The sequence below is a fragment of the Lactuca sativa genome, chromosome 2 (genome assembly GCF_002870075.4).
Source record: "Lactuca sativa cultivar Salinas chromosome 2, Lsat_Salinas_v11, whole genome shotgun sequence".
In the NCBI taxonomy this organism is placed as follows: Eukaryota; Viridiplantae; Streptophyta; class Magnoliopsida; order Asterales; family Asteraceae; genus Lactuca; species Lactuca sativa.
Window position 1 is genome coordinate 190,918,468 of NC_056624.2, and position 15,246 is coordinate 190,933,713.

The following is a 15,246-nucleotide window of genomic DNA, read 5'->3' on the forward strand; positions in this document are numbered from 1 at the left end:
AAATCATCATTTTATAAAAAATTAAACCAAAATATACCAGACTCGCAACAAAATGGAAACTTTAGACCATTTGTGCTAGTCTAAACCTGATTGGCCCAAAATGATAATTTTTGACATACCATAAGGACCATTTTTGCAATTTTGTCCCTAATTTAATTAGATTTTGTTCAATAATACTAATTGAAGAAATACCAAAGATACAATAACATTAATTTTTCTTATTTCAAACTACAACAAAAAAAAGAACTCGGTTGGATAAGAAATCAACCTAGTAAAAGGAGCAGGAGGCAACTGCCTTATCAACTGCCAAAAGAAGCAAAATTCTACATCCAATTATTGAACACCACTCCATCTAGCCCAGTCTACAAACTGCATTCCACCATAAATATTGTTTGCAAAACGCACTCCAACCGTAAATGCCATTGCAACTACAGGGACCTGTTTCGCCAAAGGTAAAGCTTCCACCACACTTTCCAATCCATTGATAACTTGATAACGCGTATTAGAAGACACCGCAAGAAAAACACCTGTGTTTATGTTTATTCAATAAAAAACCTAAATATCTGCTGCATGCTAATTATTATATAAACAATCAAAATCATTACAAAACATAACATACCCCAAAGAACAGCACTTTTCACCAAAGGAGGCACTCGTGGTAAATTTTCATCTGAAGTATGCATCCTCCTATAATTACAAACAGATTTAAAGGGTATTTTAGACATTTCATTAGTAACATTGCCATATTGTCAAGTGAGAAGCATACCGTTTGGCATTCATAATCATGTTTGCAATTCCTTGACCGATTATACCACACCCAAATCCAACTGAACCATACAAGAGGCCCTGTATCCATTATTATCACCAAAACACATGTCATGTCAATTGTCATCACAAGGTGAGCAAAATTAATAAAGATCATTTGCATACCTTGTAAAAGTATGTTGCAAGTCGTTGTTGAGCTGAAAATCTACACCCTGGTCTCTCAAACTCAAAGACACTGGACAAGCAATATGATTCAAAAGTTACTACATAATCATTTGATTTTGTAAAGAAAATGGAAGTTTTGGAATAACCTGCTTGGAAGAGCTGCAACAGAGTTCTTTAGGCCACTAAAAAGACCACCACTTGCTACTGTTCGCTTTCCAATTCGAGCATATGGTGCTAACATGCCAACCAAAGCAATGTCAACAACTATGCCTACCAGAAGATCTGCAGCATACAACTCAAACTCTGCCCAAAAATCTTTTCCTCTTTTTTGGACTTCAGCAAATGTCGCACAGCAAGAATCAATCACTATCTCTGTTCCAACTTTGAACAAAAATGATGGATCAGCAAGCATTCTGTTACGAAGAACTGCACAATACTTCATCAAGAAACCTAGAGCCCACCCAGACCCCTGAACAACAGATTGTAAACCAACTTAAGCTTTGTATCATACTCAAATTGAAATAACTTCCTTTACCTGTAAATCCATGTATCGTGTAAGAATAAGTTTGCGAAGTCCGGTAGCTTTTGCAGCTTCTAACATATCGGGAGGAAGATTCACGCCTTGTGTTTCAGCCACCTTCATCACCTCATCGAATTTCATTAACGGTCCAAACTCTTTCTCCTCGTGATCGTCCTCGTTGCCACCACCGCCACCCTCATCACCGCCTCCATTGCCGCCGTTACCAGGTGGAGAATTTCCATTTCCGTCATCTCCACCACCGCTTTCTCGATCAGGTTTAGAGTCGAAAACCTCGGTAACAGTGACTGTTTTCCCTAAATTGTCAGATGTAGCAGATTTTAACTTGGCTGTAAGTGCATTCCTGCCACGGGTTCTTAAAATAGGGTTTTGCATAAAATTAGAAACCCCATTTTTAAGTACCGATTTCAATTTCATGGAAAGCATTGGCGATTCACTTATGCTCGATGAATCACGGAGTCGTGCAACGACGAAACCTGGTGAAGAAATCGCCATGGTTTTGCTTCTCACCACAAACGCAGCACAGAACAATCGCAAATTTGCAGAGTGTATGATTAAAAGATATTTCTTTTAAACACCTGCTGAAAACTTAAGTCAAATATCAACTTGCACACGACTCCGCATAAAATGAAGTGATCAAACAGTACAATATAGAACTACCAGCTAAAATCTGATGATCTTGTCATCTTCTGCAATCCGCGGTGCTTCAAACGATAAACCCTAAAAATTTGTTTGCAAAGTAATTGGGCTTCCTGGAAATTGATAATTGATAATGGGCTCCCAAGTAACCGAGGGTAATTAAACTATTATCTGTTAGCTATTAAAGTTTTTTTTTTTTTTTTTTTGTCAAATTTGTATAATTGGTCCCTATGGTTTTGTAAAAATTGTACATAGTATCTAAAAAGTTTTCAATTTGCATAGAAGGTCTAAAATCAAGTATTTCCTATGATTTTGGTCCCTAGACTACTTGAAATGACTATTTTGCCCTTTTAATTTCTTTATAATTTTTTCTTATATTTCTTTTAACACTTTATTAATAAAAAATAAAAATAGAAATTTTAGGCCTACCCCACCCCCCTCTCTCTCTCTCTCTCTCTCTCTCTCTCTCTCTCTCTCTCTCTCTCTCTCTCTTCACCGTGTTCTTCCTTCAATCTCAAACCACCATTGTAGATCCTCCACCACCAGCACCGACCTACACTCTCCACCATAGATGAACAAAACAAAATCAAGAATCTACAACATCTATTTGATCTATTTTTTCTCCATGTCAAGACACAACCACACACGAACTCTCATATATACACTCTTTCTTTCTAAAAACCTCTTTTTTCTTCTTACCTAAAGCCACCCATGAATACTTTCAACCAGATAGACTCACCCTTTTCACATGCAATATATCAATCAAACATAGACACGCAAATGGGTTTGATTTTCTCACATATTTCGGGATTTAATATTGATTTCACAAATGAGTCTTGTTTGAAAGCTTAGGTTCATGAGAATCAGAACCAAACTGAGAGGTACAATGACCCTCTAAAAGAGAGATATGGACTGAGCTTAAGAGGAATGATAATTGGACGCATGCTGGTAGATCAAAGACACCTCTTTTTTCTCTTTAACTTTCTTTAACTCCCTTCTCCTTCATGTCGAGCAACACCCTTCTTTCTCTTTGACTTTCTTTCTCTCCCTTCTCCTTCCTGTCGAGCAACACTATATCATTACTCTCATTTTCTTTCCGAATCATATTTGCAAAAATCGAAGGAATGGAGCTTATCATAAGTGAAAAAAGGAAGGGCATCCTAAGTGTATGTGTATGTGTTTTAATCTACAATGTCTATGTGTTAAATCCAATCGATTTGTGACATCCCCAATTTCACGGCCAGAAGATACCGATTTGTTTATGCTTTGTTTTTAAAATCAGAGTAATCTTTTACAGAAAGTAGTTGCGGAATTTGTTCCCAAAACAAAATATGATAAAACTTTCTCAAAACATTTCGCAAATAGAATGTATTTTTCATTAAATAATAAAATCTCGGGATGTCATGTCCCGATACAGACCAAAAGCATAAACAGTATAAAATAGACCTTACAATAGTTATTTATAACTACTGATCTATAACTCAAAATCTCTCGTCAAGTCCACCAACTTATACTCTTGTTCCATTACCTGCAATGCAAAGAAAACTGAGTGGCTCAGGTTTGGGAGCCTGGTGAACATATAGGGTTTTCAACCCACAATAATATATTTATTATATTTAATCGTCAAATAATCAACCCAATTACCCATCCCCATTGTCTTCTTTACTCTTAAGGTTTTACCCTAAGAATCAACTATCCTTCATTCATTCATTCCTAAGGAATTGACACAAAGTCCATTGCTGCCAAAGTTTACCTATCAGGTACTAAGTCCATAGTTACCAACATTTATCTCTCAGGTACTAAATCCATAGCTATCAGGCGCTAACTCCATAGTTACCAAGGTTCACTTAACAAGCGCTAACTCCATAGTCGCCAAGGTTTACTCAACAAACGCTAACTCCATAGTCGCCAAGGCTTACTCAACGTGCGCTAACTCCATAGTCGCCAAGGTTCATCAAATAGGTACGAAGTCACATCTTCGCCAAGGTTTATACAATAGGCGCTAACTCCATAGTCACCAAGGTTTATCAAATAGGCGCTAACTCCATAGTCACCAAGGTTTACTTAACAGTAGGCACTAACTCCATAGTCACCAAGGTTTATACAATAGGCGCTAACTCCATAGTCGCCAAGGTTTATCTATACAGTACTAAATCCATAGCTACCAAGGTTCTTTGTTAGGCACTAAGATAATAGTTGTCAGGGTTCTTTGTTAGGAACTAAGACAATAGTTGTCAGCGTTCTTTATTAGGCACTAAGACAATAGCTGTCAAGGTTCTTTATTAGGCATTAAGACAATAGTTGCCAAGGTTCACTCATACCATCTTTCATCACACACCAACTATATCATCTAACCATGTTCTACCCAACATATTTGTAGACATAAATACATATACAGTTTAACTTATTTAAAAACTATATAAAACATCCATACCACACTCATCTCAAATAAACAACAATATATAAACACATAGCACGTATTTCATAGCAAATACTTCATATTTATGTGTTAGAAGAAAGTAACTATACACTCACTTGATCAGAAAATGATCGGGCAACACTACGGCTCTAAGAGTAGTATTTCTTCGGTGAAACTAGAAGATCTTCACACATCGGGCTTCTCGCAGGTAGAGCTTCGGCTCGAAAACTTTTTTCTTCTCGGGATCTTCAGGCTTCGGGACTTGCTTCGGGTCTCAGGATGATACCGGGGCTTCGGGGGGTTAAAATAGGGCTTAGAGAGGGTATCGGGAGTGAGAGAGTAAGGGAGGAGCAACCAAAATCGGCTGACCCTTGATTTCTATTTATAGGGTGAATTTTATGGGTTCACGTCGTGAGTTTCAAGTGCTCACGTTGTGGAGCTTGATCTTCGCTGCTTGCGTCAGCACGAGTGAGGTATGACAGAGTCCAGGTGACATTTTTCTGAGTTCACGTCGTGAACACGGTGTTCACGTCATGAGTTCTGACACATGATCGGACTTCGTGCCCCAAACTTCAGAAATTCATAACTTTCGCATACGAGCTCCATTTTCGACGTTCTTTATCTGCACACGTAGGTGACATTATGATCTACAACTCTCATTTAGACTCTGTTGGCTAAATTTGAATTTATTTTTATTATATTTTTATTAGTAGGCCGGGACATGAAAACTCCGTTAGAAATCCATAACTTCTTCGTCTAACGTCCGTTTTCGTCTGTCTTTTTACCTTTGGGCTACTATCGATGAAATCTTCAATTATCATTTAGAAAGTTTCGGCTAGATACTGTTGGATTAATGTCTAAGTCCATAACTATATTTGGTATGTACTTGACCCGACCCGGCATGGTCCATTTGGGTTGCACTTCACCCACACAATTTATATGGATAATCTTTTGAGAATAGTATGTTTATGATTAATATTAATATATTATAAGTTCTAATATATTAATATGGAATCATATTATTTAACTAGTATTGATCAAGAATTAATTTATAATTAATTAAGTGATCAAAAGGAACTAATTAAATATGGACTCTTATATATATGGAATGGGCCAAGTTCATTTAGGTTGGGCTAAGCTTTCATGGATAGTCCATGGAGTGTTTAACCCATGGATCCTAGGAAATGAAAGGTCATGGGTATTAGGGTTTAACCCTAATCCTCCATACTATATAAAGATGTCTTTGGTTGGTGAAATTGGCACTAGTGGTGATACACTAAGAGGGCTAGCCGATTTCACTAAGAGAAAACCAAGTATTCATATTCTCTAAAGTCTTCCAAGGTGTCTTGGTGATTTGTGATTCCACTTGAGGCTTCCACACTATTGGGGCTAAGCTCTTAAAGCTTGAAGACATCAAGCTACATCAAAAGGTATGTCTTCTAACTAGTACTTTGTAGATTAAGAACATCATAATATGCTAGTTAGGATTAAAGCCTTGGAAAGTTCTTATTTGCATGTATAATAGAGAAAACATAGATCCAAGGTTTATAGGGTTGCATGTACACCATAGGAGTGTTAGAACGCTCAAAACCCAACAGTGGTATCAGAGCCACGGGTTGTTTTCTGTTATATTGATGCAAATATTTTATTTTCAAAGTTGAAAAAAAAAGGAAAAAAAAAAAACATGAAGTTTGTCAATTTTTAAAATAATTACTTGTTCTTGTGAAAAACTAATTATTTGTAAAATTTGAATAATTTGCTTTATGAGTTGAATTAGGTCAAATTTAATAAAAGATAAAATAATATGATTATTTTATTAGTTTTAAAAGTTTGATCTAAAAAGTTTTATTTTTTTTGAAACCTCCATAAGTTATGGATTTGAAAAGGTTTTAAAAAAAAAATTGATTCAAAGTTTTTTTGGAGTTACAAAATTTGGTGTTAATGTTTTAAAGGATTACATAACTTAAGAATAAGTTATGGATCACCAAAAGTTTTTTGGATTACCTTGTTTTATGAGTAAATTTAGATTAATGAATAAAATTATGTGATAGTTGGTTTTAATCCAAATTAATCTAAGAATTGATTCTAAAATGTGTTTTTGTAACTTGTCCTCAAGTTATATGAAAAGTCACATTTAAGAATCATAAAACTCAAAAAAAATTGGCAAAGGTTACAAAAATGAAGAGTCTAGTTCTAATTAAATGGTTTTATGACTCCATAACTTGTCCTCAAGTTATGGAGGACCAAGAGTCTCTTCATTTAATAAAATAAAATAAAAATAAAAAAAAGGTGTAACCTTAATTAATTCCATAAGTTATAAAATAAAGAAAAGTTAATTCTTTTATTAGTTTAAAGTCTTCCATAACTTGTCCTCAAGTTATGGAACTTGAAGAGTTTTTGGATTAAAACTACTTTAAACACATAAGTTATGGAATTAATTAGTTTTGAATAGTTTCAAAACTTGCCCTCAAGTTTTGGAATTTGTAAAGTTTTCTCTAATGAATACTTTAATTCCAAGTTAGCCCTTAGAATTTTAAAAGTTAAAATTCAACCCTTATACTTTATAATATTATAAGTTAATAATATATATAAGTATAAGAGTAAAGTCAGTCTTACCGCTAGTACGCCTCATTCACGAAGCCGGTCTATAAGGTGGGTATAAGGTTGTTGCCTATAAAATGGCAACTTAATGGGTGTCCACTCTCACCCACCGCTTGCTTGACCGGTGGAGGGTCGTTAGCCGAACGGGTTTGACAAGACTATAATTCTCATTCATTAAAAGTATTAATGATAATACTAAGTAACTAAACTCTTAATAATACCCAATCTTAGTTACTTAGGAAAAATGTGAATAAGGTGCTAACCCATGAAATTACACTTTACACTTTGTCTAAGTCGTTAGTGGAGCGTGTGTGGTTAACCGGCACACTAACTTGGACTTAACAAGGTAGGTAAAGGGTGACTTAATATTTATCATAGTATCGATGGAGCGTGTGTGGTTAACCGGCACATCGATTGAGGGGTAATTTATTAAGGGTACCAAGTGATTTGCATGGTTACTTCACACCTTGTTTTGTGATCCTCGGCATCCCAGTCACAAAACCTGAAGGGCACACTCGAGATTGAAACATGCCTTTGAAAAGTTCAATGAATCTCAAAGATCTAGGAGTTTCAAAACCAATTAAAACCTAATAATACATTTCGTTTATCTTGGTGGAAATTGGTGAATCGTCATTCACCTACCTTCAAATATTTTATAGCTTGGATTACGGCATACCTCTTCTAGGTTATAAAATAGTTTGTTGGGTCCTAGCCTTAATATTTCATATTGGGTGTCATATTAAGGACTTTAAATCAACTATCTTGAATATCTCCCAAAAGATGTCTGGTTTGGACACCTATGATCTTCCCAAATCTAGTGAAACAAGATTTCCTAAATGAAGATGATGTCCTTTGGAAATCATACTTCTTTCACCTCCTCCAATTATTCTCCCCAACCCACAAGTTCTTGAAAAGTTTAAGGTCACTCAAGCCCTATTGGCAAGGCAAGGTCTAGGTGTGATCACATCTTGGAGATGTAGTCACATATTGACAAGCCGGGAGAGTTGGGTGTCAAAGTCTTGAGAAAGTTGGTGGTTCAACTACTTTCTAAGTCACATAGTGAGTTCCTTTGGGACACCTATGAAACAGACTATGACAAGACCCTTATGATCTTATCTATTTGTTAAGATCAACTTCCTTAATACTTGATGGACATTGACAATAGTGACACAGGAAATCCAGTAAAGCATGCTCTTCCCAATGGAAAGGGATCGGCCATGGTCAACTCGGTTGACCAAATGGTAAAGAGAAAAGCTAAGTCTGTGATAGTCTCGTGTACCATTATCAAAGGGTCCATATGTTTGTATTGCCAAAGAAAGGGCATTGGTTGCGAAGCTGCTAAATTTACCTAAGGATGTTAAAGTCAATAAGTTTGACTTTACTTCAGGTAAAGTCCACTATCTAACTCTGTTAAGTTTCTATTCTGAGATTCTTGATACATGATGTGACTAGGTCACATGGTGATGTTTTAAGAATCAAAGGAAAGTGAAGAAACTTAAAGGAAGAATATGCTGAATCTGATCGCATAGATGGATTTCTATCGCATAGTTTGAAAAATCGGATTCTTGAGCTACTTCTTAGGAGTTATGAGATATTGCTTAGGAATAGATAACAACAAGTTTTCATATGGATTGTAAGGATAGTTTTTCCGCAAAGTTTTAAAATAAAAGGAAATTTTTGATTTTATTTATTTTAAAATATCCTTACAATGGCATCTGTGGAAATTTTTGTTGCTTATAAGATTCCATTAGTAGCAAGAGTGGAAGTATGAAATTGATTCTTTCATTTGTGGTAATGTCTAAATTTACCAAATAAGGAAAGATTCTCATCACCTAAGTTTCAAGTGGACCGGAACTTGGAATCATGCAAGTTGTATAGCATGATGAATGAGAACTTTCAAGTTTTGGAAAAATTAAGACTAATTACTTGTTCACATGGATGTGTGAGTCAAGTAAAGGACTAAGGGATCGAGTACACATTCTTGTGCACTGATTAAGTCCACCACAAAAGATCGATAAGAAGAATCAAATTAGGCAGAAGGATAAAAGTTTCTCAAATCTGAAAAGATGGGAGAGTACTTTAGTATCAGTTTTGTGATCATCTTAATGATTAAGAAACCATATCACAATTAGTTCTCTAAGGAAATCTTAGTGCATTCTTATGACTAAGAAGAGGAACTTGAATTGTTGAAATGGTTAAATCAAGAAGATGAGTCATACTTCGTTCCAATACAAGTCTTAGAGTCATACTCCAAGATTGTAACTTGAGTGACATGTCTTAAAGAAGGTTTAAAACACTTGTCAAATGTAAGAGTAAAAGTTTTCTACTCTTGTACATTTGAAATTGGTAAGTTGTGATGTTTTGGATAAAACAAAGACCAACTTAGGCCAATTGTGTGAAGTGTTTGTCTTGATTAGAATCCTCACTATCTCTTGGATATTTGACAAGGGAGTCTTATATGTCAAGAGGACAGTGGGAGTCTTAAAGGTCTTGAAAGTCTCAAGAACTAATCAAGAATAAAACCTAAAGTTCTTCACTAGCACACGACTTGAGGTTTATAACCTATCGTGTTGACATATTCTGTGCCCATTCCAGTTAAAGTTGGTTTTGCATATGAGTTCTTAGAGTTCTCAGTTTGTTGCATAACAACTTGGAAGCAATGGCAGGCCCTTGAGCTGCCAGGTGGCAAGAAGTTAAGATTGAGTTCAATCCATATGGTTTTGGATTTGTCATTATCTTTGTCTTGTGATTATGGTTTGACAAATTCATATGGGTAGGAACTCATACACCAGTAAATCTAAGTGTCATAAGGTTTCTCTCCGATTCATGAAAATGATGGTGAGGAAACACTTTCACTAAGTAGATTTTAGCTAGATAGCAATTGTGATATTTGCATTCTCAAAGTCGTTAGTGGAGCGCGTGTGGTTAACCGGCACACTAACCTGGACTTGTGAGAAGTGGCAAAAAGGTCTAACCGTTATGATTACGGCATACCTCTTCATAATTGTTTAGACACACAAGTGTGCTATCTAAGGGAAGGTGTATGATTTTGATAAAGTTTTATCAAAACAATCTAGCGTCAGAAATCTGAACTTTGGTAAGAAAGTCAATGAAGTATTGATTTCTAGAAGTCCAGCTGATTTCTGAGTACATGTCAAAGCTAGTGGGAGCATAAGTGTTATGCTAATAATCATCATGTTAGTGGGAGCATGATAATTATGATAAGTATTGCAAGTTAGCAATGTTAATTATAGAAAACAAAAGGTTTCAATTGGGAAAAGTTGTTTTGCTATAATTAAGGGAGAGGAAATTATACTTCATCTCAAATCTATAAGCTTAGATCGTGAGGTTTTAATCATTTAGTCAAGGATATATATGAATTTCATGTTGGAATGGCTCAACATAAGGAAATTCTATATACGGGTCCATTATTTGCGTTCTAAAATTCGATTATGATTACGGCATCCCTTTTCATAATCTGAATTATGAGAACTTGGCAAATAGAAATGGAAATATTATAGCAAAAGACTGGTTTAGTCTTATGTAAGACATCATGAATCGTGTCCCATATGCTTTGGATATAGGATCGATTACATGTGCTATAATCATCCGTTCTAAAATTTTCCAAATGCCTGGGGCATTAAGAAGGGAAAAAGGTTTAGAACTGGATATGACTAAAAGGATTAAAAAATTGTCGAGGACAATCTAAGGTTTACCAAAGATTGGTTGCTCAAGGACAATTGGAAGTATAGTGATAATTCTGGAAGGACCATATTGACATAGTCTGTAAGGAGGCAACTCTTGTTCAGAAGTGATAGTCAAAATGGAATCTGGAAATGTTTCAAAGTTAGAATTTTCAATCTGTTTAAGATTAGGAAACTTAATGCAAGAAGGATGTTTCCAAGGAGTTGATCTCCTTTGGAATACTCTGTAATGATTGTTGCCAAGTCTTTATGACTTTGTGCATAATCATTACGAGAGGATCAATGCATATAAGTTTAGAATCTAACAGATTTCAGTAAATGGCATGAATTTGGAATTCTTGCATTTGCAGTAAGGATTTGGGAGTGTGAAAAGAGAATCATTGAAGTTATGTTCAATTGATCTAGTTCACAAAGTAAAGATCATAGACAAACATAGTATGCATACTTGGTGTGTGGCATGACTAGTGTTTAAGAAAACATAGTGTACATGCTTGGAGCATGGGACAACTATTGTTTTAAATTCAAGAATAAAGTTGATAGCTGAAACAGTATACAATGAATAATGTGTAATCATATGGTGATAAATAAAAGGTGTTTTATTTATGTTCAAAGGGTTGATACCATATTAGATTCAATTATTATTGTGTTTCACTTTGCATGTTTTGACTTCCCGAATAAACTAGGTTATTCTTCCGGAATGACTAAGTTATTCAAACCATCCACAGTCGGTCATATTTTGGAAGTAGATATGAATTAAGACTGTCATGATGGGTTGTAGAGGTCTAAGGTGTTGGACAAGGCTACAACAATCATGAGTGCTCATAAGTTCTGAGTATTGGATTCAACCCACGCTCATTGGAATCACTTCATGGATTTTATCACGAGTGATCATGAGACGATAATATCTTATATTCTTCAAACCTAGAGATATGATTTGTTACTATGAGTTGATAGTACATTGATTGCACGAAAACGCATACGGTAACTCGGTGTTATAAAACGTGCCTTTGTGTATGATTCAACAAGTAGTAGAACAAGCCATATGAGTCGAAGTTTATCCGTTCCTTTTACCTTCGGGATAAAAGCGATATCTGTGGGCCCCTCGATGATTTGATGATGACAAATGGAAGTGCTCGGCCGGGCCAGGACTGATTTGATTTGTTCAATTAGTCAGTCGTCATAAATCGCAAATCGGGAAACAACTAATGGACAGAGAGAATGATTATAATCCATGTCTCAGTCCATATGATATCTAGAATGGAGGAATATATGATCCCTTATCTAATGGACAAGTCATTGACAAAGGTCAGAGTTCACCGACAAGGTCAGAGTTCGACAGCGGCTTTAAGAGCTACGATTGCCAGTTAGGTTTGAAGTCATACGCAATAATAGTTTTAGACTTATCCAAGTGGGAGACTGTTGGATTAATGTCTAAGTCCATAACTATATTTGGTATGTACTTGACCCGACCCGGCATGGTCCATTTGGGTTGCACTTCACCCACACAATTTATATGGATAATCTTTTGAGAATAGTATGTTTATGATTAATATTAATATATTATAAGTTCTAATATATTAATATGGAATCATATTATTTAACTAGTATTGATCAAGAATTAATTTATAATTAATTAAGTGATCAAAAGGAACTAATTAAATATGGACTCTTATATATATGGAATGGGCCAAGTTCATTTAGGTTGGGCTAAGCTTTCATGGATAGTCCATGGAGTGTTTAACCCATGGATCCTAGGAAATGAAAGGTCATGGGTATTAGGGTTTAACCCTAATCCTCCATACTATATAAAGATGTCTTTGGTTGGTGAAATTGGCACTAGTGGTGATACACTAAGAGGGCTAGCCGATTTCACTAAGAGAAAACCAAGTATTCATATTCTCTAAAGTCTTCCAAGGTGTCTTGGTGATTTGTGATTCCACTTGAGGCTTCCACACTATTGGGGCTAAGCTCTTAAAGCTTGAAGACATCAAGCTACATCAAAAGGTATGTCTTCTAACTAGTACTTTGTAGATTAAGAACATCATAATATGCTAGTTAGGATTAAAGCCTTGGAAAGTTCTTATTTGCATGTATAATAGAGAAAACATAGATCCAAGGTTTATAGGGTTGCATGTACACCATAGGAGTGTTAGAACGCTCAAAACCCAACAGATACCACTCGATCTCAAATTCGAGTATTCGAGTTGCATACCGCTAAGTCGAAACTTTGAAAAATCACAACTTCCTCATACGAAGTCAGATTTAGACGTTTTTTTATGCACGCTCTCGGTTTAACGTATTCTACGACTTTCATTTAGATCGCTCAGGCTAAATATCTCTCTAACTTAAATTCACTATTTACGTCGCGATGTGTCGTGCCGGTTCTGTCACGAAACTTCGACAGGTCATAACCTCTTCATTATAACTCAGATTTCGGCGTTCTTTATATGTACGGAATCCTTGTAGCATATACTATAACTTAGTTAAGATTAATCCTTATAAATAATCTTCCATCAAAAATTCATTTTTGATGTTTATCGTCTCTAAATTGACTAGCCCGGATCTACGGGCGTTACACGATTGATCGGACATAGTAATCGCTAGCACTCCAGAAGTTGCACTAAGGCCATGAGTTTTATAGCGGTGAAAGAATTGAAATCATCTTTGAGCTTATATTGTAATTCCTCACAGTTCCTACTAATAAAAACAAGAAATGATGATATGTTGGTGGCTTGGCAATCAAGTAGTGGTGCAATGGTGCTAGTTGTCATAAATGGTAGTGTCGTAGTCGGGAGGAGGTTTCATCGGAGTTATGTTTATAAGATCGACAGTGGGGTTCGATCGCTGAGAAGAACAGGGGATGCGGACGATGGATTTGGGGACGAGAGCTACAATCTTGAAGATAAAGAGGTTTAGGTTAGGGGTGTATGTATGTGTGTGTGAGAGAGATAGAGAGAGAGAGAGGGAGAGGGAGAGAAAGTGTGTGTGTGTGAGAAAGAGATAAGGTACGTTGGGTGGAATAAGTGGGCCTAATGTTTTTTTTTTTAATTTTTAATTAATAAAATATGAAAATAAATAGAAATGATATAAAAAAGAAAGTAAAAGGGAAAAGCGGTCACTTCAATTCTTTTAAGGACTAAAACCTAGGGCTGTGCATGGGTCGGTTTGGGTCGGTTTTGGACCCCAACCCAACCCAACCCGTAAATGATCGGTTTCTAGTTTTCATAACCCAATAGGATCGGTTTCTGGTCGGTTCGGTTTCTCGGTTTTCGATATCGGTTTGGGCGGTTTCTTGAGTTCAACCCATACACTTACAGTTTCTGGGTTTAAACCCATGGGTTTTGGGTTTGAACCCATTTTCCAGAAATGTAACAATTAGTTAAATAATTAAAAAAACACCTAAGCTTCTTTTATTTATTTTTATTTTATATATATATATATATATATATATATATATATATATATATATATAATCAGTAAAAAGCATCGGGTTTGCGGGTTTGCTGGGTCGGTTTCTCGGTTTTAAAGAGGGGTCGGTTTCTCGGGTTGTTGGGTCGGTTTCTGGGGGCAAAACCGAAACCGAACCCGGAAAGTCGGTTTTTACAAATTTAAAACCCACACCGTCGGTTTTGATTTGGTTTCGGTTTTTTCGGTTTCGGTTTCGTCGGTTTTTGTCGGTTTCTCGGTTTCTTGGTTCGGGTTTGCTCACCCCTACTAAAACCACATAAGTTTTTTAATTTTGGGACTAACACCACATAAAGTACTTAATTTTGGACCTTATCCACAATTTTTTACATACCACACAGACCAATTTTATAGTTTTGTCAAGTTTTTTTAAGCGGGTATGAAATGACATGTTAATGAAATGAATGTAGTCCGTTAGAAGGTAAATCTTAGATGATGATTTGACATAATTTTTCTCCATTTCATGTCATTTTGATTGGAAGTAGCATTATCCCACCTCCAACTGATCATCTATATATGGTATTTTGTCCTTATCCATTCCATTCTTTCGATAACCACCTTAACCCCACCCCTTCCATCTGTCGTTGCCCATTATTACTCACGTGTCGTCAATTCTACATTTGAAATATGGAACAATCTCGAAGATTGTTACCAACAAATCAATGGACCACATTTGATTTCAAATACACATGCATAGTCGACCATAATCAAAATCAAGATGTTGTTGGAGTTTATTTCATACGGTTGAAGTCGTTACCAGAAGAAGTCGATAATTTTCGTCCTAGATGCACATGTGGCAACTACGGTTGCAATGGAGTTCAAGAAATCGAAAAATATTTTCAAGATGAATATATTATGCATTTTTATCATGAGATTGAATATATCCTTTTCTAAGTGAGGTGGGTATCATGTGTTTTTGGGGAAGGTACCAACGATACCTCCAGGATAGG

General features: G+C 35.8%; 1 protein-coding gene across 1 annotated transcript; it reads right to left on the reverse strand.

Annotated features, from left to right (window-relative positions):
- Window positions 1-189: 189 nt before the first annotated feature.
- Window positions 190-2,197, reverse strand: LOC111901433 (protein RETICULATA-RELATED 1, chloroplastic). The gene is made up of 6 exons (XM_023897283.3): window positions 1,466-2,197; window positions 1,077-1,399; window positions 931-1,000; window positions 767-846; window positions 620-687; window positions 190-527 (listed from the first exon to the last, which is right to left on the reverse strand). Exons 1-6 carry the CDS (start codon window positions 1,961-1,963, stop codon window positions 334-336), a joined length of 1,233 nt encoding a protein of 410 aa, XP_023753051.1. The 5' UTR covers window positions 1,964-2,197; the 3' UTR covers window positions 190-333.
- Between the last annotated feature and the right edge of the window lie 13,049 nt (window positions 2,198-15,246).